General features: G+C 37.9%; 1 protein-coding gene across 2 annotated transcripts in view; it reads right to left on the bottom strand.

Annotated features, from left to right (window-relative positions):
* MARCHF1 (membrane associated ring-CH-type finger 1) overlaps positions 1–25,139 on the bottom strand; it is a 224,797-nt gene that overhangs the window by 5,676 nt on the left and 193,982 nt on the right. For both annotated transcript variants that reach the window (XM_054295491.1, XM_054295489.1), the window contains exon 6: positions 13,244–13,424. In XM_054295491.1, the coding sequence (XP_054151466.1) occupies positions 13,244–13,424 (181 nt within the window). The remainder of the gene's footprint in view (positions 1–13,243; positions 13,425–25,139) is intronic.

Raw genomic sequence — 25,139 nt, 5'->3', positions numbered from 1 at the left:
GAAAACACCCAGACAAAATCAACCAACCAACAGGCAGGATAGGTAAATAAAGGTTCCAGCTCACAGAATTCTGCTGAGATTTACAAGAAAGGTATCGCAGGAGAGGAAGCCAGCAGAAATTGGCTGAAGCAGGCCTTTTTGGTAACATCTCATCAAATCCAGCCAGAAGGCAAGCCAAGGTCTACTGGACTGTGCTTCCTCCAGCTGCCCCCTTTTCTTCTCCCACAAGGCAGCCTGCCTTGCCTGCCCTGTCTGTCCATTCTATCCACACACGTTACCACACCAGACAGAAGGTGGCTGCCAAGACACTGGGAGAGGTCACCAGGGCATGGGTGATTATGGGACTGGGACACTGCAGAATATCTCATACTCCCAGTTTGGGATACAGGAAAGGAGTAAGATCAAAGGAGAGATTCTCTGTCACAGACAACTACCTGGGAACATTTTACAGCTCTTAGTGTGCTCCAAAGCTGCTCTTTTGTTTTGCTCTGCCCTTGCTGGAGTCATAATTCTCTCAACTATGGTGATGATGAGGTGAACTCAGAAGAAAAAAAGCAATTAAACTATTTTGTGCTGTACTTCTGGTGATCCCAGTGGCAGCTGATGTAACTTCCCCATCCTACTCACGTATTTTAGGTTGGCTGAACAGAGAGTACTTTGTGACTAAATGAGTCATGCTCTACTAGATGAGTGATGTTAGTAGATGAGCCAGCAATTTATGTCGTCCTGGAGCAGAAAAGTGCAATTCCCTATTTTAGGATTTTTGCAATAGGCTTGTATCAAAAAATTAACTGTTAGTGTTAGCACAGACTTGCTTGGACAAAAGTACCGTTATGTGATATAAAAATTGCTTGAAAATCTGTAACAAAGGATGAGACAACAATGTAATGAGCAATTAAAGCATCAGCCCCCTTTACTTCTGCTTTATAGTCCAGGACTTGATACAGCCTAAAGTTGTGTGGGGAATTTTGGCAGGCGCTACCTTTCATGTCACACAGAGCATTAATGCCTCCTTAACCTCTGATAAATTCATCCCTGCTGTGTTTTGAAGCTCCTGCAGTTTTCATGACTTTCCACATTCATAATAGAAAGATAAAAATAAGTTGTGTCATGTTTTATTATCTTCATCAGTGATCTCCAAGAAAATACAGCAATCAGGTTGATGACACTGTGACATGCCATGGATAGAATATCAGATGCAACCAAGAACAGGAAAACAGCACAAAATTAAGTACACAGATGCAATTTTCATTGGAAATTTAGATCTTAATGCTCCTCAGCATGACAGAAATAAATGGTAGCAGCCAGAGGAGACATTTATAATGACTTACAAATTATTGAGTCACTAAATTAATAGAAAAAACTGTTGCTTTTGCCAGCCCCACTCAAAGAACCCTTCACTGTTGTACAGCCAATTGTCACACTCGCAGATTCTGTAATCCTGGCAGCAATACACACACAGACTGGAAATCATCACAAATGCAGATGGTTTAATGTCCTGCAAATGCAAGCAACTGCATGAATATCATAATGCTTCACAGAACAGGTGTGCTACAACACTTTGTAACATCTAACCGGAACCAAAAGCTCTTTTAAACAAGTCACCAAATAAATCCAAAGTGTAACAAAAATCCAAATGCGTCCCCAGCAGAAAGCTTGGAATATCTCCAGCCTCCTTTTTATTTTCTGAATAAGCTTTCCGAGCGTGTCGCTTGCAGTGTGCTCTGAAAGCCACTGGAGGGTGGTAGGAGACTGCCTGACTCAGGGTTCCCACCAAGAACGGAAAGCAGTTGGATTGTGAATGTGATCAGAAACATTCGTCCCACCCCAGCTACTACTTACAGGTGCTTCTAAGACACAACGTGCATCTCAGTTGGAATTTCTAAACTTTACTGAGAATTTTGGAATAATCTTTAAAGTGGCAGCTGTAAAACTGTACCCTGCTCTAGGTTTCTACCTCATATTTTGCTTTTGTTTCCTAAAGAAAATTTCACTCAGAAACTTCAAGAAAGTAGTTACTGATTTCAAATCCCACTCTTGTAACTACAAAATGTAATCATGAGTCTTCAGGGGAAATAAAAAAAAAAATTTAAAAACCCACCAAACCCTAAAACACCCAGGGAACTTTAAATCATGTGCAGCCAACCACTTCCCTTTCCTGTAAAGCAGTTTGAGAAAATCTCTCATATTTATTTTAAAGTACAAAAAATCTGCCTCCCTGCATGCCACTTCTAATACAAGCTTGATTAATCAATATGCAACAAGGAATTACAGATATTTTCTTTAGTATCTTCTGAAAACGCTCCTTGTGAGTGTGGGATGCTGTTTCATGTCCTACATAGCAACAGAGCCTCTCTGCTTAAGAGAAGCAAATCTGCAGTGTTAATTCCCTCCCATACATTTCGCTTTCTGCAAAGTGGTTTCATGATGGCCAATGCAGAACCGAAAGCTCCAGGCTGCTCACACAAAAGCTGTCTCCACACCTCCCCATGGCACTGAGCAAACTCTGCTGCCTGTGTTTCCTTTCCCCACCTCTGCATTGTGGATTTGCTGCCTGCCTGCTCCCACCCACCACTCCGTGCCCACGTGTTGCCTCCTATCCAGGGCAATATTCTGTCACACTGGCTACAGGTTTTTGTCCACACCGATGTCCTGAGGCAGCTGCAGCTCTGCAGACTCACACCTCTACAGCTGAAGGTCTCTATGCTGCAGAGGCTCAGCACTGAGGATGCCAAATATTGAAGGTGAAGTTAATGGGCTGCTTTGCAACATATGATGAATGCCTGGACTTTTTAACCCCTGGGTATTTTCAAGAACCCTGTTTTAAAAATTGCATGTAAGGATGTCTGACAGGGGAAGCTGGTATGGGGGGAATATTGCTAATATTAAACATTTTTTGTGACATTTTTCTCCCTATCCATTATTTAGCAGAAAAAAAAAGCCTATGTATAATGTAAACAACGACCACAGCTGGAAGGATTTCTGCTCTCACTAGAGCTAAAGTCATGATGCAATATTTTCTGAATTCTTTCTACAGTCTGAAGAAATACTTTCAGCCAACCTTTATCTTAAAGTAATTATGCCTGCAAAATAGAGGCTAAAATTACTTACTAGAGCTGTTGTAGAAACTGCACTCTGCACACAGACTAAAAAACATACAGAAAAAGGTCTTTCTTATCTGAAACTCAACCCAAAGCATTTAGCCAGCACTTTTGGAAAAGAACTGGTGTGATGTATGCTGAAATGAGCCGAGCAGTGAAGATATGTCAACAGTGTGAACATGTAGCTCCGAGTTATTTATGTCAGGGAGGGTCTTCTGGTCACTTGCTGCAGTACTAATTGGCTCAGGCTCCACAGTGAGCTGTTCACTGCTATCAACCTACCAGCTGGAGGAAAGCAGCTGCCATAGTAGTTTGTGGAATGGAATCTGTGCAGTGGGTGGAAGAGGAAGAAATAATAGTAATAAAGAACAACAGGGCTCCACTCATGTTGGGAGAACAAAATAGCCTCAGAGAAATTGGAAGTGTTCGTAAGAGATGAGACTTCAAACCTTGTTATTTGAATAAAAGCATTCTGGGCCTCTCTGTGCCACCTAAACAAAATGTGGTTACAGCCTGTACCGTGCGGATGGTGTCTTAAAGGACAAGGCATGTGTCCCCACATCCTGCTCCAACATGAGAAGTGCCCCTCAGACAGTCCAAGACAATGAGCCAGGTCTGACAGCTGACAGGAGAAGGGTTTGGGCCATGAAAACACCTACACTGTGTTCTTTTCCCCAAACACATCCAGAGAGTAGGAAGAACTGAGCAGGATCACAGAAAATACAGAAAACATATTTGTCATTGCCTTTTTTGAAAATATGTATGCCAGAGAAGAAACTCTTGAAGGATAAAAACTAGAAGACCACAATTAGACCCCTGCTATGTTAATTGCTGAACAGGGAAATGAAATGAATTTTTAAAATCCCATGTCACCTGGTGGATCATATGTCCCTGTCTATGCACAACTTCACCTCCATCTAGTTATCTCATTAGATGTTCCAGCAGAGATCATTGTCTGGCATATCTGTCTGAAGTTTGCTCAAAATCTATTTCTGTCCCTAAGAGATACTAAACAAACCTGTCTGGAATTCAAAAGAATGTCTGTAGTGTATTTAAAATACCTATTAAAAATTTTAAACTGAACCAGAAATGGGTACATTTCTAAAAACAAACATACTTCAGTCTTGTATGATACGCATACCTAGAGTAATAAAAGAAATACCTAATGAAATACCTAATGAACACCTTAAGATTATCATCTGCAAAGAACTATTAATTCAGTTGTATCATAACCAAGATGGCACCTTATTTCTTTTTTGTGACAATTAGAACAGACTTAAGTGATATAATCAGTATGCACTCTTCACAAGCTTATGCAATGTTTTGCTGTGTACGACATCAATTAGCAAATCCTTAAAAAATGTAAAAGAGAAGTGTAGAAATTAAGTAATTCAAGAATATAGTTTCTAAAATGAAGTAGCTGTTTTTGCAATATGAAAGTGGTATTGAGAATGCTTGTCATTAACCAGCTAAAAGAACTTCAGTACCTGCATCCTAAACATCCCAACACAGACTAACAAAAAAAAAAAAAAACCAATAAACACCTCAAACCAAACCAAAAAAACCCCCAAAAACACAAAACAAAACACAACACCTATGCTTTGGCAATACAGGACCTCATGCCCCTCTCATCCAGTGCTCTGTTTCAGATAGAGGCCAACACCAGATGCTTTGGTGAGATGTGCAAGGAATCCCGTGGGAAGTAATTACAGAATAATCTCTCCATATTGGGAGCCTCTTTCTAGCTCCCATCTGCTGGAATTTGCTTTACATCAATATATAGAATGCAGAAGCATGTGACCAAGTGTTTACTCTCCAAGTATCTTCTTCAAATGCTGAAAAGACATTAACCCATCTTTTGTTCAACAGAGCCTTCAGTGCTATCATGAACTCCTCATTCACAATTACTTTTTCTTTTCTTGCTTTGTAAGGTCTTTAATAAAAAGATCACTATCTCCAAGCACAGTACACTTCAGCTACTTTATCTAAAAAATAATCCTGGCAGAGAAACTGCAGGTAAAACATTAAACCACTGATCAGGAGTGAACTATCACCCTAGTGTAAAACTATGGGGAGTGTCTGGTACTACAAACAAGAGCCACACATCTACAACTCTAGAAAATGTTTACTTCAGGTATCTGGGCTTTAACATACTCAAAAAACAAAAGAGAAGCTACATGTTGGTAACCCATAAAGAAACAGGGATAAAAGGGGTAGAGTCTCCATGTCTCCATTAACTTTTATCACAGTTAGTCAAGAACAGAAACAGATGCTACTGTTGTCTGCTCTCCCCACAGTATTTCCATGATCATTCTATCAAAGGATCTAGTCTGTCACTTTTGTTCTCTTTGCAGTTGCTGACTCCTGCCTCTGCCTACTCTGTATTTCCAAAAGAGCAGCATAACTAATTGAAGGCAAAACATTTGCCCCAGCCACTAAGTAGCAAATACCTTTAAATCACAGTCCAGCCCTCAAACAACTTAGACACATACACATACAAAGAAAACCATAAAAAAATCAGTGAAACTGCCACACAACAAGAGCACAGACCATAATTTTCCTGCAACACCAGTTATGCTGAAATTTCCCTTTCTCACCAAAGCTGATAGGGCTGCTGCATTTTGTGATGTGTATTTTAGAGGCAATATAAAAGCATGACATAGGCTCAGTGGTGGATTTGAGATGGATTCTGCTGGGGTCAAAGCAGCCACAAGTCCTTTCTCCACTATAGGAGCCACAACAAACCATCTCCCAACAGTCTGTGCCTCAGTCTCTGTCTTTGAATATCAAGTTGGATTTCCCTTTGCACATTTGAGTGCTTATAGTGGGATGGACATGGAAAGAAGGCTCTAATAGCATGGTAGAAATTGGAAAAGGAAAGAAATTAGAAAAACTGATATAGCAACATGGTGAGACCAACATCCTATTACATGGTTTTGTAACCCTCTCCACTTCCTTCAGTTCTTCAGTCATATCCAATTGCAGAAAATTTCTCTAAAGATCTGTTGCTTTAGGGACCTAAAACAAGTTGTAGAATATTACAGTTTTGCTGATCTTTACTTCAATCGCCTTCTCTCCAGTGGTCATCACAGTACTTAATTTCCTCTATTTCAAATTGTCCAGCCTGCTGAGAATCAGTACAAGTTGTTACCAAGGTGTGGTTTGGTTTAAATGCCTTTGTTTGCCAAAACCCTGGTATTTTTAAATACATTGTTGTTTAAACATACCTGGACATATCCTTTTTTTGCAGGTATCTACACATATGTCTGAATTTCCACGTAACAAAGATTAAAAAAAGGAGCTCATGCTTTTAAATATCTATAAACATGGCTTTAGGAAGAATACTGACTTTCCAATTAATAGCTACAGTTGCCTTCTTTGTCCTTTATTTTCCCACAAGAGAGATTCTTTCTGTCCAATTAAATAAAAATAAAATAGAGGAAATTAGTGCTGAGGAAAGATATAGTAATTAAAATAAAACTACAGCCTAGTGCTTTAGTAAAGAGCGGGGGGAGCTATTCATTCTGACCAAAACAGGAAATTCTAATTTTTTCCCCAATAATTTTAGTAAAATGCTACAGGAATAAACTTAAATTAACAAAAACTACCAAACCTGAGTAAAGTAAAAGTTTTCCCATTTGGTCATAATTTAGATCCACTACTGGAATTTCTGTGTTCAAAAGAACATCATATCATAATTTTTCAAAAGAAAACCCATTTTAAGCACACATTCCACCATGCAAGCATCAACCTGTGAACAGATCATTCTCACATCAATAGGTCCCAGGCAAAATAAATTTGAGGCAGGTAACAACTGTAAAATTGTACGTGTTAATTATGTGACAGATAATTACCTGCATTAATCAGATCATAAATAGCAGCCCTCTCCCATGGGAGCTGGTAAAGTTCCTTACTTCAAAATTAAACAGCAAAAATGGCATTTTTAAAGAACTCCATGAATCACAATGACTGGTTTAGGTGAATGCTTGTATTGATTATGCTCTTTAATTTCATATTACTAGATATACATTTTGTGTTAGCATTCCATTTACACTTTCTTTATTTCTAGAGCCAGAGATTCTCCTAATTATTTTCAATGCTTCAGCCTCACAGTCCTTCCTTGGTTAAAACTATTGATGAGGTCAAGCTGTAAAACAAAACACTGAAAGGCCTGAAATAAAAAAATGAAAAGGAGGCCCCAAGTTCTTAAAAAATACGAGAGAGGCTGATGAACTGCAGGATTGAGTAGGGCTCTCTAACAAAAATGGGAATTTAATCTTTTGATGCAAGTTGCATCTGTAAAACAACTCAGATCAAACTGTTTATTTCAGCCTCAGAAAGCACAGAAGATTTGTACCCCCCAGAGCTCATGTTCATGGGTCTGTGCAATAGTGGATAACACCACTAATACCCAGAGCTGAACAATCTCCCAAATTCCCTTTGCTTTTGCAAATGCTGCTGAGCAGCAAAGTAGCCAATTTGGTTACAGGCATTTAATTAGCAGAGGACACTGTTTTCATTTAATTTTCTACAATATTTTTCATTTGCTTCTTAAAAGAATGCAAGTTCAAAGAACAAACTGTACAAACATCTTGCTCTACCTCCACATGGGGGTGTCTCAGCGAAGTATCACAGTAAGATGGCTTTCAGCAAGCCTAGGGGTATGTTATGATGGTTTCAAGGCAAGAGGCACAAGAATCTTTTGTCAGAAGTCTGTGGGAACTGGGATAGCTCTGTGAATAAAGCTGTGTTCTGAATGGAAGAGAAAGACATATGGAAATGGCAGGCTAGCACAAATTCTACCATCATAAGAAAGCTCAGCTCTGGTTTGTTCTTGTGGCAGAAAATGCACAACAGCATTATTCTGTGAACTGCAGCATGCTGTCTAATACAGATAAATTAGCAGTAATGCTGTATTATCCTCAAAAATTAGGAATACAACTGTCTGAACAAAGTAGTCCCTTGCATCCCCAAGGCATCACAATAGGATATAAGTGCTATAGAATCATTTTTACTTTACAAGCTTTAATATACAGATTGTCCCTTGAGCCCAAAGTTATTTGCTATAATGACATGATAGCCAACAAGAAAGTAATAGCTTTGTGCCTTTGTGCATACTGGTGAAGTGTCTGACCCCACATATTGCAGGCAATTATTTGAGGCTGCTGATGTTTTGAGACAGTTCACTGGAAGAAAGATAACAGTGGAGCAGGTTGCCTTGGTGACACTATGTAGCTGCACCAGAAATCAAAGCAAAATGCAGGAGCTCCTTCTGTGTTGAGCACTGCAGAATACTCATCCAATTGGGTGAAAAGGGAACTAGTCCCACAGCAAGTCCTGAGCAATATTCGATACCACTTCTTATCACGAGCATTATTAGAAAACCACGGACAAAGGCAGCTGGTTCACACCTCACAGCAGTAAGAATTGAACAGCAAGCAGTGTGGTAACGACTGCCCAAAAGTTTGGGGCTTTTTCTTGTGAGACTCTTCTGGTCACGTCTGGATCGGAGAGTTTACTCTGGCAAAAGCAGTTTCTAATGGCCAGCATTTTTGATTTCAGAGCAGGATATCACAGAAATTTCACTGCAGGTTCTATGACTTTTGGCAGTGATCACCATACTCTTAAAAAAGAAATGTCAATATGAATTCCCAAGCTACTATTGAATCAAAAGTAAAAAACATCCTTAACATATTTTGCCATCAGTGAATGTTTTAGGCATACTATGAGGCTTTTTTATATCAGCATATAACCAAATACAGCATACAAGAGGCATAAACACTTAGAAGATAAATATACACATTCAAATTAAATAAGACTAAGTTTATTTCATGATCAGCATTCTCTTTGCTTCTGTTGAATTTAATAGAAACATATCACTCTGTACTAAAAGAACATTCTCAGTCCTCTATTTTTAAAAAATGGCATAAATTCAGATACTCTTTCTATCAGAAAGAAAATTAACCTCAAGTGCTACATAATGCTTCTGTAAAAAGTGACTTGCACTTCCTTAATGACCAAGAGCAACCACATGGTAACAATGAGCAATATTGCTCAAGCCTCACATAAATAAGACTTTATTTGTAAATCATTTAAAAAATAGAGCTGGGAGAGAAAACAGACATCTCTGACACCACACAATAATCTGTTGGGATGATGCATCAAAGTAAGACATCTCATCAGATACTAGACGTCTTAAATAGATAGCAAAATTTAAATATGAAAAGTATTTTGAAGTATAGCAAGGCACTGCTGAGAATCTCCATTTAAAGACTTTTTTTGTTGAGCTTTCTTTTAATTTGACACTTTAATCCATTTCATTATAACTATATTTTCATTCAATTCCTGTTTCGACTAGTCTTCAAACACCAAATTTAAGAGATATGAAATGCAGGTGTTACTATCTAGGAGTGCATCTTTTTTAAAGAAGAAGTGTTTTTCTCAGGTTTAAGCTATTTCCTGATAGAGCTCAATAAGGAACTCACACAAACTTCCTACCACTTTCTAATTCCTTCTCTGATAAAGTCACCTTTTAAATTCTGCATCATGGATTGCAGATGCTGAGAGGCAAAGCCACAAATGTAACTGTATTATTTATAATGACAGACAGATGTAACAGAGACCATGAGAAATAAATCAGAAGCACTAAGCAATGCTTAATATTTAATCTCTGTATTTATCTTGAGCTGAAGTAATTAGACCTGTCCAAATATATGAAACACTTGCAATGTCTGTTGATCAATGCTTAAAAGGATTACCTCAATGCAAAGACTCACTAAAATGATTAAACTCAGTTTTATTTGATGTCTGGTGCTTTCAGGGATTCTCTAATTAAATAACTGTCACACATTGGCACAAACCTATTGATTTAGTACTGATTATCTTAATTTATGTTAGCTTTCTATGTTCTACATTGTCACTTATGGGTGCTAACAGATATGGCATGATTTTCCAAAATGATTGTGGTATAAAACCTTAGACTTTGACAAAAAAATCTGTTATGAAACATTGAAGGTGCATGAAGGGCTGAGGTATAAATAAAGATGGTAATTCATTTTTGAATAAATTATTTGTTTTATATTTAAATCATGCTTTTGTGATTCTGCAAAATGCAAAACTATAGACAGCTGTAATTAAGTTTGATAGTCTGTAATTTTTTTCCCTTCAGGAGGCCAGCAGTGGGAATTTTACAAAGACATAATGACAAAATTCATCATAATGAAACAATGCACAGACAGGAACCAAATTTTAGAATGTTGTATAATAAGTGATGAGAGAGATTAAAAAACAAAAAATCAGAACTGGTAAAGAGATGTGACCCTTCCACTTGTAGAATGTCACTTCAAATCCAGGTCTAATGGCCACGGAAATTGCATCATCTGAAGTTGGACAGAAACTCACTTTAGGGAAAATAATTTCCTTTGCTTTTTCCTAATAAATGAGTCTTTTATGGAATTGAATAGGCACTCCTTTCTTGAAACAAAATATATGGTCTTCTGTTTAGGATGCATGGCAAAGTAATCTGTTTTCAGAATTCCTCAAGGCTTATCAGCAAAATTAATAACTTTTTTTGGGTCAATTTTGCTGTTCCAGTTGGCATCCAACAAAGTTGACAAGAACTGTGTTGTTTTCAGATACATAACATCCCTGCCATCATGCCAAGAGGATTCCAGAAGCTCAGAAATTTCGATTCACTGCTGACAGCCCAGACTTAGGGGACTGAAGGCTCCTGAGGTCTAGTACAGAATCAAGCTTTAGCAAAACCCAAAGCTTTCAAGGCCTGGAAATCCCAGAGCCAGTACTGTTTTTCAGATCCTGCATCAAGGAGACAGCATTGTGGGGAGCTGGTGTTAGGAGCTGCCTGTCCCACAGTATTTTGGTCACCACCCTTTGTGCCAGCCTTTTGAAAACGTGGGCTCTCAAGGAACACCGCAAAACTGAGATTCTGGGCTTCATAAAAGCTGCCAAGAAATTTGACAGTGTTTCATTGGCACTTTCCACTTCTGCAAAATATATAAGTTCTGACAAAAAAATTCCTAAACAAAACAGTTTCAGTGATTTTTATAAAGGATGTTTGGGTGGAAATTTGCAAGTCAGCTCTACTCATATGGCAGGTCTCATGATCACTTTTTCCTCCCTTACCTTGGCTTCGCTACAGCTGTCAAAATACTTGGTTTGCAAAACAGCTTCTCATAAACTGTTAAGTGTTTCATAAATTTGTGAACAATGGTGATGATAGTGCTCACACTTAGTAAGGAACATGTTTAATTAAATGTAACACATGAAGCGTGTCACAGTTGAATGCTGTAAATGCCAAAACACAACTAATTTTAACTTTGAAATATTTCGGAGCTTTGGTTTCTGAAATGGGTGCGACTTACAAGAAAGGATTTATAGTTAGTGCTGGGTTCATTCTACACAAACAAATATTTGTTAGCATTGCATTTGAAGGGAGGAATGTTGCCAGCAGACTGCCAGGCAGATAAACTTCTTTTGAGTAGTGCTTCGAGCAGAAACAAAAATATCCTGCCTGAAAGAAGAGGTGAATCTTTTTTTATGCAGAAATCTAAACCATACCTGAGAACCAATGATAAGCTGAATAAGGTGGCAATCATTCAATTAAGAAATTGCAGACTTGTAGGAATTACACTACCACTCTAAAAGGGGGAGGAGATGTGACACTGACTACACACAGTTAAAAGTGCCTACTTCTGATATCAAATGATGCACATTTTTCACTCCTTTTCTCCTTGGTTGCTATAAATTTTGTTTTCCTTTTATAAAAGATGCTATATTATCTAACAAAACCAGCAAAAGGCTTTTGTTAAAAATACCAATATCTGTATATTCTCTTGAGAAAAGTAACTGTTATGAGAGTACTTGTTAAAGCAATTTGGTTTGAAAATAGAAACATATAAGCTAAGAAAAAAAACCCAAAGAGATGCAACAGGCAGGGGTTTTTATAGAATAATCTCATCCTGTCACATTAGCTAAAGTCTATATGCAATTACCAAAACTGAAATCAATATAATTGAGTTTTTAGCCATCTTTTTTTTTTTTCAATTTCTAGCGTACATGGCCAGATCTACCTGGCATTTGAGAACTTTGTCTTTCCCTATAGCAAGCTTTGCTTTCCAAATTAGCCCGAATTCTCTCTTCAGAAGTGGTTTATCACCATGGACTTTATAGAAAATTCCTCTGAATGGGAAGTGTGAAGAAATTCCATTGATTTCCCTTTCTCTGAACTACTGCTACCTGTGTAAGGCCAACAAAAACAAAATGTCTTTTGCCTTTAGAACACTATATATAGGCATATGTTGGTCCAAAGCAATAGCTTTGGTACATGTTTTTCATGTAGAAATTTATTTTAAATCAAAACTTGCCCAGCTCCAGATTGACTCAAACTTCAAAGATTCAGCAAGACTCCAGAAGGATAAGAAAGAGCATTTTAAAATAAAAATTCAAAGAGAAGCTATCCACTCCAAAGAAAACAGAACCCACATATGTTTAATAAACTCTTCACCTTCCCTATACTGACAATCTGTGTAGCATTTTATTGATTTATCGTAGAAAACAGATGAGTGCAGATAACACACATTTGACATTCAGGATGCAAAGTCACCCTGTCTTTTCAATTCCATTAACTAATTTTAAAGCAGAAGTGATTAATTTGCCCATGAGTGTCACAGCTACAACAGATGCAGCTAAATTGACTGTGTTACTTTATAACTGCTGTGTCCACATGGGTACAAGCATCATTCTCAACCAGAAGTTATGGGCTTCATGTAAAAATTGCCGGGTGAACTGGACTGTGTCACTCAGGAGAAAAACATGAAAAGATTTCTTTCTGGCTTAAAAATACGCAGATGAACTTGTAACAAAAAGCTGAAGATAGAAAGTCTAAACCAAAAGACTATTATTTGTGCATTTATATTGTATGTGTGAAGAAAGTGAGTCTTCAGTCAAATCCTCTGCTGCTGAAAATTAACCCGCTTATATGTAAGACTAAAATCACTGTGACCGATTACCAACAGCAAACACAAAGCCATTCTGGACAGATGTTTCTTTAACTGTGCTGGCAATTTGCACAGCCATCCTGGAGCTCTGAGCCCTGGGGATAATCAAACTCCAGAGCAGCCTACCTTGCGGAGGGGCTTGAGCTTGGTCTCCATGATGAAGTCGTACTTGCAGAGCTCGCAGCAGCGCGTGTCCGAGCTCTTGATCCACTGGTGCAGGCAGGCCTGGTGCACAAAGCGCAGGGTGCCCGTGCAGCGGCACGGCGTGATGAGGGGGCTCTCATCATCTCCCTCACAGTGACAGATCCTGACAGGAAGGACAGCAACAGCGAGTCAGCCAACTTGCCAACCAGCAGTGCACAGGCACTGGCTTATTTACACTGCTTTCTCATCTTCAGGCTTGACATTCAAAAGGTGCCAGGTATATGACCTTTCAGATGGAGGCCCAGGAACATACTCCTTGTTCCTTTCTGCCATTTAGCAGCCTCTCTTCATTTAGTTATTATTTCTCTTTGAATTTGCTACGTGGTCTCAGGGTGTATCAATAGAAATAACAGCTTTTCCCTTTTATGCATGGCAAAACCTTTAAGACAAATACCAGAGCAGAATAGTCCTTGGTCTGTAAGTAATGCCAATAAATCCCTCAAAGGTAGAGAAATCTAACCCAAGCTGAAAATATCCAGCATGTGAAATACAAAAAGTTTCTAGGATATTTCTTTGGAGTTAAAGAATCAGAGAACTGTTTTGAGTACTCTGGAGTCATGCATATGGCACAGTGTGTACACACACTAACACTTTTTAGGAGGCAGGTGTTGAAAAGTCATGGCAATTTTTTTTTTATTCCTCACTGTCCCTTTTAGGCAGACAGCTGCATTATTTGAGAAAACAAAAACTACTCTGTAAGCAGGCCCTAAGACAGAGGCTGGTCCCAGAACTGTTTTACCTTACTATGGGATACAGAGCTTTTCCTGTTGTGGTTTTGCATTAAGTGATCAGTGCTCTAACATCATCATCTAAAGGGCTTCTTCTGTGACCCATGTCCAGATGTCCTGCTGATTTTCCCCTCTTCTAAACAATCTCATGATCATATCAGGAAAATATTCACCCATCAAAAACAATGTCAGATTTATTGGCAACCATTTCTTTGAAGGCAGAGAAAGCTTTACAGAGAGCAGAAGGCTTAACCAAACACCTGAAGTTAAGGAGGTTCACCTCAATGAAGAGTAATTCCCTCCCATCCCCAGCCTAGGAAAACACAAGAAAGCACCCAAGCTCTAATGAATGTATTAAGTGTCAAGCTACCATGCAAGTGAAAAAAATAAAATAAAAAAAGGCAAAAATAAAAATCTGAAGCCTGAGAAATGCTATTTCAAAATAAAGAAGTAGCAGTAACAGCACAGATCCTGTTGTCACACAAATAAAGCTTAGTACTTAGGAATGGCACCCTCAGATGGTGCAGATGCAGAAGTGTCTGAACACATCTGAGGAATAACTCACTCTTTTACAGAGAAAATGGTGACTGCACCACCTCTGGGGTAGCAGAGCTTCAGGATAAGGTTGTCTTCCTACTGGGAAGATGGGTGACCTTTCTAAAGCAGGAGGTCCTGAGGCATGTCAGGAGGCAACCTGACAAAGATATCCCAGGAAAGACTGGCTACTGCACAGCTCTGAGGCTGCCAAGCCTATAGGAGGGGAGCAGGAAATTCCAATGTCTCTACATGAAAGATCTACAGATCGAATCTGGCAGCTCCACTGTTCTTCTACAGGGTAGACCAGAGCCATGAGAAAAATCTATCTATGATAATGGGAAATCAGAACAAAGCTGCTTTGCTGGACATACAGAAATAAAGAGACACAAAAATTCCAACAGATAAATGAAGCTCTGAATACCTGTCCACAAAAGCCAGGTTTCAATTTCTGCAGTGGTGCTTCCACAGGATTTCATGCCCCACAGCAGTGAAGAGGAGAACAAATTACCCACAACTTCCTTCTTGCACATGTTGATTTTTTGAGACACATTTTACAGGAACTCAATTTACAGTCTTGTCTTTACTAATCCAGCTGAGTTAGGTGCATCAGTATCTTAGTTCTTAGATGGGAATTGCCTATATGGTGATTTCTTACTGAGCCTCTAGCTTAAACAGAACTATATTTTCAAAACACTGAATAGTTATTTTTCTAACAAATGCATTCCCAACTGAGAGTAACATAAAAACCATAATTCTCTTTTTAAATTAAAACTATTCCCAAAAGGAAGATCAACATTCTTTTTTCATTTAAATTCAAGCCATACATAATTCATTTTACAGCCTTAGCATTTAAACTATTTAGAAATTAGACAACTAAGCTATGGACCCAATAGCTTTTTTTTCTACTACTGCCAAGATTGTTTAAAATTATTTTCAGAGCTAAAATACAAACCTAAAATTCCACTGAGATTTTCAAATAAAGTGACATTGCAAATTTGAAATGAATACAAATAATCCTTAGTAGAAATACTTCTATAGAAAAACTCTATATGCATTATACATTTTATTTGGGCTTTCCTTGTACGTAAGTCACAAGCCAATTGTATAAACAACAGGGTGACACTAAGAACTCACTGTATGAATAAGCTCAAACTAAAAATTCTAATGGCCTCTTCTAGCTTTATAACCATGAAATATATCATGAGAATTAAAACAAACTTCACTAGGAATTAAAGTCCAGACAAAATGACCAAAGCCATGGCTTTCATTAGCTTGAATGCGCTTTGGTCTCTTTGGTGCAATTTAACTCTTTGTTATTTGCTTACCCAGAAGAAATTAGCTTAAAAGATGATTGTGTACCTAAACTCATAGTGACAGTCTAAAGATTTTTGATGCCCAACACCTGTGGTAACAGAGTGTTGGCTAAATGCTGAAACATCTTTTAAAGACTTGGAGCAGGCAACTTGCTCTGTCTTCCTCAGCCATTAGAATTAAACCACAATTTTGTGTGTCTTTGCTCTTTGATGAGTTCATCTATAATGTACATCATAATTATCACAAATCAGAGAAAGCAAATTGTTAATGATGGTTTTGAGAAGTTTGTTGTGCAAACGGAATGGAGGTAGGGATATAAAGCACAGACATACCTGAACCATGTCTGAACCAAGCTGGAGGTGGAGAACTTTCATTCTAGTTTCCTGTTGTCAATGATCACAACTGTTTGAAACATTCATGCATTAAATTGATTATTTAGCTCACTGAACTTGTTCTGAGAATAAAATTTGTTCACATACTTTACAAATTAACTGAGTGGAAAAAAACCAAAACCACTCTCTATGATAAAGATAAATATATATAATTTGCTAAATCTATACTGATTTATTTACATTTTGTAGCACAGCACTGATCATTGTTATTAGCTTCAGTTTTAGCTGCTCAGACACACCTACAGAATTTACATACTCAACTTTTCTCAAATTTTTAGTCCTTTAGTAGATAAACCGCCTTTATTATAGAGAAATACCCTTGACTATTTTTTTTTCTGACAGCTTAGTGCTTCAAGCATTCCTGTCTATGAACAGGACCTTTCTGTTCCAGGGAAAAAATGAGCACAAGACTCCAAAGGAGCTTTTGCTCTATGAATCATGTGTATACCAGAGATTTATAAGCCATCACATGATCTTCTGATTGTGATACGCAAAATTTTGTGTGTGTATTTGTATGCACCTACAAACATATCTCTACACACTGAGATCACAGAATATCTATATTTCTTTCAACAAAACTCACTGTGAATCCTTATGAAACAATACTCTGACAGTGCTGTAATCCTTATGCATAAGTTTTTGGTTTATATGTCATTACTTTAATTATCCAGCATATATTTTTCTAGCACAAAATTGTTTCTATAACCTTCAGCAAACAGATGTACCAAACACAGAAATTAATGCTAACACTGTGCATACATGAGATGAAAAACAAAAAGCAAAAAAAATCTTTGAAGGATGTTCTTAAACAGCAGGTTCACATATATTATGCAACAAATTAAGAAAAATATTTTTCAGGGAAAAAAACCCCACTAATGTTAAAACTGAAAATATCAGCATTTGTGAAAGATTTTTCATAATTCATATAAAAACTACTGCAGAGCTCTTCTATGTTCCTTACAAAACATATTGCCACTACATACATATATAAACAAAAGTAATTTCTTATCAAATCAAAATGATGAGATGCAGCTAAAGAAAGCACTCAGAAGTGAGGCATCTTCAGAATATAGTGTTGTCATACTGTCTTAAATTCCATGACTATTAATTGCTTTCCCATATTTCCCATGGTCCTGTTCCTTGCAAAAGATAAAATGCAGAAAGGTAAGTATGAAACCAGTCTACAACTTGCAGGCATTCCTAAGATCATTGGATTTTGGCTGATTTTCAGAAAATCAGATAGAGTTATCTTGGATGCCTGACCATCATTTGTCATCAAATTAAGACTTGTTGTCTTCCATATAGACAAACATTTCCATTTTCCCTACAGACAAACATAATCTCAGTTTAAAGGGCCAAAAATCAGTATGGAACAAGGAAATCACTTGGAAAGCTTTCAGGTTTTCCCAACAGTTATTTATTCTGGCAAAATTACAGCAATTGAAATTGCAATCTAGATGGTTAGCATCTAAGCTGCTTATGGCAGGAGATACAGGCAGATTCCAACAGATTTGTAGCTTTTTCTTCATGTGCAGTTAACAGTTTTGCTCTCATTAAAGAGAATAGCTGCTAATCTCCATCCTCACTGGAAACCCAGCAGTTTCCCTAACCTGTCATCCAGTAATCCACCTGAGTCTTTGGAAATTAAGCAAATAGGCTGATCCCCGTGCCTCTGTAGTGAAGTGGAAAACACACTTATTCTGCAGGAGTCCCATGGGATTTAGTGCTCCACTCCTACCCTGCCAGTAAGTGCTCCTCTGGGACAGCATCTACCCAGCTGATTCCCATGGATGACTACTGCCAAGGGAAAGGGATGAAGAATAAGAATCATCCAGCAGGTCCCTGCTTCTGCTGCAAGCCACATTGAGCACCTTGTCACCAGGAGCAGTGCTGGAGGGAAAGGTTTGCAGTAATTCTGCTTCACCAGAACTCTCTGTGGATCCCACATTTGCAATTGCCCTCCCTATCTCAGTACCTGGTAAAACTGTTGAGGTTTTTTTGGCCATTACACATAGAGCAAAGGTTTAGTACAGAAGCTTTTGTAGACTTCCTTGAAAATACACAAGGTCAAATTTTACCCTCATTAACAAATGAAAAATGTAGAGGAATGCCTCTGAGACTTTAAAAAATAGAAATGCATATGGGGGCATGGGCATACTGATAATGATGTGCAATAATGTTTAAGGGCTATAAATTATGTAATTATGTAAAACCTGTATTGTTCCATAATTTTCTGGGAACTGTACAGCTGTGTCCATGCTAACAAGCATTACAGTCAAATTGTAACAAATCTTGAAAAAAGTCAGCTAGTACTGAAACCTGGGGTATCTACACCAGACCCATTCTGGTGGTGTTTCTTTGATTTAAAACTGATTTTAGACTAGACCAGGAATACACTCTGAGACAAGTTCTCAGTGTGGTCTAAGCCATGGCAAAAGTAAGGTTGATCAGATGTGCCTCAAAAGCAGGCTCCTTATCTGAACTAATGGAGGCCCCCTCACTCACCAAATTAGGAGGAGCTACAGCCTTGTGACTGTGGCATGTTTACACCAACTGTGATGCAATTTATAAGCAAACTGAACTAAATTAACACAGGTGCCTAATAACCACACTGTCATTTTCTTGAAGATGGAAGAACACCAGTACAAAAGAAATGCTTTGGAACATTTAACAGATTTCCTTAATAAAAGAGATAAATATTTTCTCCATATAAATATGCTCAAGAAAGATAATACCTATTCCAGAAATATTTTTTTTTGGTGAGATACTATTGAAAATCTTGCTCTTCACTGGAAAGCACATATGAACTCAATGGGCAAAGAAAAATTTTTACTCTGTTTGATGGCTACATCTCATCACTGTATCTCACTGTTGCTAAAGGGAGCTTAGTCAGGAAAAAACAGCAGAGCTGAAAAATGTTGGAGCAAGTGAATCCCTGGATTTGATTTTTGGCTGTGGGGATTATTAGCTGCCAGCATGAAATGCCATGAGCTCCTAGGTTATCTTAATTGGACCAAAAGGATCCAATCTCCCAGAATTGCAAAAGGATGCACAAAATTGCTGTCGCTACTGTTCGATTTTTTTCTTAGGAAAACTATTCTGTCCAAAAAAGGTCATTTTCTCTTTTGTCAATTTATAAATTCCTTACAGTACTTTTAGATAGTTAGAATCTAAAATAAAACAGCTTTATGAAGAACTCACAGCAAGTAATTGTCATTCATAAAAAGAATCCACAAAAATATGGAACTCTGCTTATGCGTGGTTCATCACTTGGGAAAAAAAAGGTTAAATTCATGGAATATATTCACCTTGCAATAGGCTATAGAGTGCCATGTTTCTCTTACTTTCATTTTACAGGCTTTTCTTTTTTTAAATCTCATTTCCATTCTTTCCACTTTTAAATCACAAAGTAATCTAAATGACAAATTGGTCTTCCTCTCCATTTAAACATGGTGCGAATGAGGCACATTAATTCTCCACATCAAATGTAATCCATTTGTATCTCTTCCCTGTCACTCCTGCCCTTCCATTATGCTATACAGTCAGCTGTCTTTACCTGACTAGAGGAAAAACCATTTTTAAAATGTTGCACCACACCAGTGGACTTTCATAAGGGCCTAGCTCATAAAGCTTTCTCTTCATTTCTGCAAAAGTGATGAGAATTTGTAAGAGCCCCAAGAGCAAACAACATTAGCGAAAGCACATAAATATTTTATTTTGTCGACATTTCTTGTCTTTCGATTAATCTTGCTTTATAGGTGATAAATAGGATATCTAAAGTTACAAGTAATTGCTGCTTCAGATGCATGGTTAGTGCAAGATACATGTCTGACAATATTTACTGCACTGAACAAGTTCAAAGAACTAGGGACTGCATTTCAAAACAGGATGTAGATTTCCTCCCACCTACCTGGTGAAAATCAAAGCTTTAAGGAACTGAACTCCATACACAAAATATGCAAGTTTTAAGTATTTAATAATGGGACCTTTAAAACCAAGGGTACCTTTCTAACAGGAGGCTGTGCCATTTCACTTATTTCCATTAAAAATAATAATAAGTTCTGAAAGAAACAAGCAGAAAGAAGGACTCGGTTCTCCCCCAGACAAGTGAGCCTAATCACAACAAAGACATACTTGCCTTACTTTGGCTCTCCTTGCATCCTTGTGAAGCACGGAGAGCTTCCAAAAGAGACTGCAGAACCAGATGGCTGAAGAGGTGACAGATGGGGATTTGAACCATCAGGCAGATAATAGAATTAACCAGAATTTCATATTGCTCCAAAGACTGATGAACCACCAGACCATCAAGCAGAGGAGGAGATTGCTCAAAAAGCAGGAGATCCCTATCAAAAAGTCACTTTGCAAAAAATAAAACTCTGAACAGAAAAGTAAGCAGCAGTCACAGGTTTGGTTTTTTTGGTTTTTTTTTGAGAAAGGGGTGAGGAATCTACATGCAGGACAAGATTCAGAGACTCAGCTCCTAACATGCTGAGATCACAATGTACACACTAACATCCAGGGAGAAGCAGGTTAAAAACTCTCCAGTCAACCACCACAGTCTGGAAGTAGAGCACCTTCCATTTTATGGTGATTTTAGAAGGCTCTGATGGTACTTCAAGTCCACATGTTCTGCATTACAGTTTCTTAACTGGATCCAACATCAAGGTTTCAGCATAAGTATTTAGAATGAGTGTTAAAATTCAGCGGTAGAATTTGAACCCATATATCTATCTTCAACTTTCTGTTTTTTCTTGTTCAAGGACTTATTTCCTACCAACCACCTTTCTGTCTTCTCATCTCATGAGCACTCTTCTACCTGAATATTTCAGAATGTAAGTAATTTAATAAAAACCACATTTTCTTGCATGTCCTACTAAATAATATTAAGAAAAGAAAAACCCTGCTGAAACACTTGATTTCACAAGAGAAAACTACATAATCATATTGCCTCTTGTCAGGTGCAGTATATATTTCTTCCCATCTATAATTGTGCTAACACAGAAAAATGCCCATATTAGTATTTTCCTACGTTTTTAATGGCCTTTTAGTTAACACACCAGATTTTGAAAATTGTTTTTTAAAAATTATGCTTGAAATATACTCTGCAGATCTCATGAGTCAACCTCGTAATCTTCTTTACTTCTCCCCTTCCTTACTGTTGTGCCCTACTCCTCAAATGAGAGCCTGCCATTATACCTGACTGCAGAAAGTCATTCAGAGTTCATTCAACAAAATCAAAATTTGACTTCCAGTAAGCGTCTTTTTTTCAAAGTGAGAAACTCCACTTTATTTAAGTGCATGTGTTTTTGCTGAAATGACTGAATCAGCAGTACAAAAAGATTGTACACCAAACCCTAACTAGTTAAACAGAAAATATCTTCCAACTAGATCATCAATAATAAAAATACCACAAGATATATTCAGAATCAATACACAAAGCACTTATGATCCACTAGTGGTAATATCAACTACTCAATTTTCTTTTCTTAGTGATTTCCATGTGAAAATCCATGGGACCAACTTCTCACAATCCATTCACTTTGTCATATCCAATACACAGCTGTTCCCTTTGGGGAGATTATCCACACACAGAGCAAAGAAAGCTGTTTCTGAGGCTGTGCCTCAAGCCATGGCAAATTCCTGGATAAGGTATATATGAAGAAAATCTCAGGCACAAAGCAACTTAGGAAAAGGAGTCTAACTCTATGATTTAGAAAGCCTAACCTGTGAATCTTTAAAAAAAGAAAAAATTAAGTTAGATGCCAAAACAACTCAGCACAGCCAGAACTTATGCGGTATCTCAGAAGAAGAAATCTTGGCTCCTAATGGACTTCAGGAGAAAGTAGTTGTCCAGGGAAGAGACTGTAAAGGTCAGGATTGATGCCATGACATTTTTTCAGCAGTTTGGAAAGAATCAGTGACACTAGAAGGGCAAATAATTCCCCGAAGTGACCAAGAGTTTCCCCTTAGACTAGCTGAAGAACATATTGCACAATGGTACTGTACTTTATCTGACTAAAATGTGCTTATATTGGAATTGAGTATGCGCTGTCACATTCCAGCTCATGCTGATAAATGCAGAGTGAAGAAATTGTCAGCAATCCATGAGGCAATGAAGGAAAAAAGTTGCCTACCCAGACACTGAAAGACACAATAACTGTTGCCAAGAGAAGTTTATGATCCCTGCTCCTTTGCTATTTCCACACAACATTATTTAGGTGAGGGCCAGTCCTCTCAGCCAGTGCTGTCATATCAACTAAAAGATATCAATAGCTAGGATGAAAAGCTTGAAGAAACCCCCCAGGAAAAAAAAATTCCACATCACAACCAGTGACTATGCTAACCTAGTCTTAGCATAAACAAAACCACCCTCTTTTTTCTATGCCTCATGCAGAAAAATGGGGAGTGTATGTGCACATCTACATTGACAGATAATTACTTATTCAGGTTTTGTTTCAGATTGGAGGCTGTGAATTTTAAAAAGAAAACATACCACAGATCACAAATCAATGAAGTGCATGGACATGTCCCAAGAAATAGAAACTGCAGTGTGTTCTCAATTGGTGGTAAAAACATGTCTTCCTTTTTCTTCAGCTGTCTACAAACTGATTAAGTAAGACAACTTATCAGCTATAAAAAATTAACAGGCTTTTGATTTTGCTATGTTTTTCCTAGATATATTACAGTCATTATGATACATCTGATAATGACAACAACAAAAAAATGGTATTATCCCTGACACAGAAAAATGTGTTTCTGACTGGCTTGAGAAATTTTGCAGAACAGGTCCCATCATCAATCATATTAAGTTTAATGCTGGTTGTTCAAAGAACATCTTCACTGATACTGAGCCTAAGGGCACAACCTATCAAAATTTTTCAACTTTCCTCAACTAAATAAGAGCCTGGCTGAAAAGTCTGCATGCACATCCAAAATGTCCATCCTTGAACCAAGCTCCAAGTCTTGCAAAAAGTGCCTGAAAAATTATAGTAAAATTCAGTGATTTGAGAAGACAAATAAAAGACTGGGATTCACTTTTCACCTGAAAGCAAATTCTAAGTTTGGTGACTTGGGGAATGGCTAAGACTAATCTACGTAATGCATTTACAGAACGTGTATATGTATATACATATTCATATATAGAGATATACACACACACATATCTATATAGTATGTGTGTGTATATCTATATACTCACACACACCTTCATTTATTTATTTATTTGTGTAATTTTTACTACAGTATAATGAAGTCCATTATGAAGACCCATGCTGAAGCAGATTTTTCTCAGATTTTGGGTAGCTCATACTCTTAACAATTACCAAATGACCTGTTATGTATGTACTGCGTGTACCACACTGGATCTTCAATCTGGGTAGTTCAGAAATAGAAAACAACGCTGAAGCTGTTATAATTACCTGTGTGCATTTCTGCATCATACCCTGTAAATAAATTTCAATAACATGGTTTACCACTGTTGCTGTTTCTTTGCATTTCCATAAGGCAGAGAGAACCCAAGCCTGGTCCAAATACATAAACTCATGCACAAACACAGCTGGACTTTGAAGAACTTTAAATTATTAAGACAGACAATGGACAAACAGTGGAAAAGTGTGGCTGTGCTTGGTAAGTATAAAAAGGAGTGCATAGCCCTAGCTGTGTTAGTAATGGCTTATGTCTTCTGCTGCAAAAAACCCCACAAAATACCTGCATATTACCTTTTCTCTTTTCAGAAATAAGATCTTTGCAGTATTTCACTAAGTTAAAGCATACTGTGAGACTGCATGATGTGGCATCATGAACTTCCTCATCCTCTGTTTACATTTCCACACAAATTCTTCCCAGCAAAGAAAAGTGAGAAGTTTTGGGTTATGAAGAAACTAAGAAACTATGAAGAAACTAAGCCAGATTGTCACTTTGTAGATGAGAGCCAATGCTGGCTCACAAGCTTGGTGAGGGAGAAAAAAGGAAATACTTGTTTCAGTTCTGTTAGACTTACGGGATGGTGCATTTTTATTTACCACTGAAGTAAGTAACTCAAGTGTTCCCAGCTGTGTACTCCAAATTTGGATGTTAGCCCAGAAGAGGTGAGCTTCATCTCATTTCCAGGGTAAAATGCTCACCTTCTGGTTGCATGCTTCACACCAGGGCATCAGATTGTCAGAGGCCTGCAATTCTGAACTAAAGAGAACTCTTGGTGTTGGCTTTTTCTTTCCCAAAACTTATTTTACTGCTTATTCTGCCCAATCACCCTTTGTACCATTCCAGTCCTTGAGAGGGGTGACTGAACTAACAGCCCATACACATTCACAGTGTGGAGGTGTTTGGCAGTGCAAAATCACAGACAAATTATGCCCCACTAGAGACAATGCTCTCCAGGCACCATCCACTGGCTTCCGGAGATAATGGCAACTCTAAGACCATAAATTAATTTCATATTAGTCATTGAAAGATTACATAGGGGGACCAAAGCTGGATTTCAAATGATCACTTAAGGAGGAAAAGCTCCATATCCCATTGTATTGAGCTATCTGGCATCCTGCTCCATTCTCTGCCTCTGGCTGGAGATTTAAAAAAAACCCAATACTCTGCCAGAGGACAGAGTGGGTCCTTCTTCATGGAGAAAAGACAAACATTTGATTCCTTTTTAAGATTATTCTTTTTAAATAAGGGAAGTATCTCTTCACATTGAGATATGCTAACTTCTCTGTAGCATAGGTTCTTTGCTATTTCCTGTGGCCTGCCCAGCCTAGTTTATTACTGAGAAATAGTGACAGAAAGCAGTCAAGGGAAAGGCACTCAGACCGTGGCAGGGAGAAACTCCTCCTAAGAATGTTAAATCCTTCT

This window comes from Melozone crissalis, unplaced genomic scaffold (genome assembly GCF_028551555.1).
Source record: "Melozone crissalis strain CALT ecotype California unplaced genomic scaffold, PUWL_Pcris_2 ptg000006l_1, whole genome shotgun sequence".
Lineage (NCBI taxonomy): Eukaryota > Metazoa > Chordata > Aves > Passeriformes > Passerellidae > Melozone > Melozone crissalis.
This window is presented reverse-complemented; position numbering and strand designations above follow the sequence as displayed.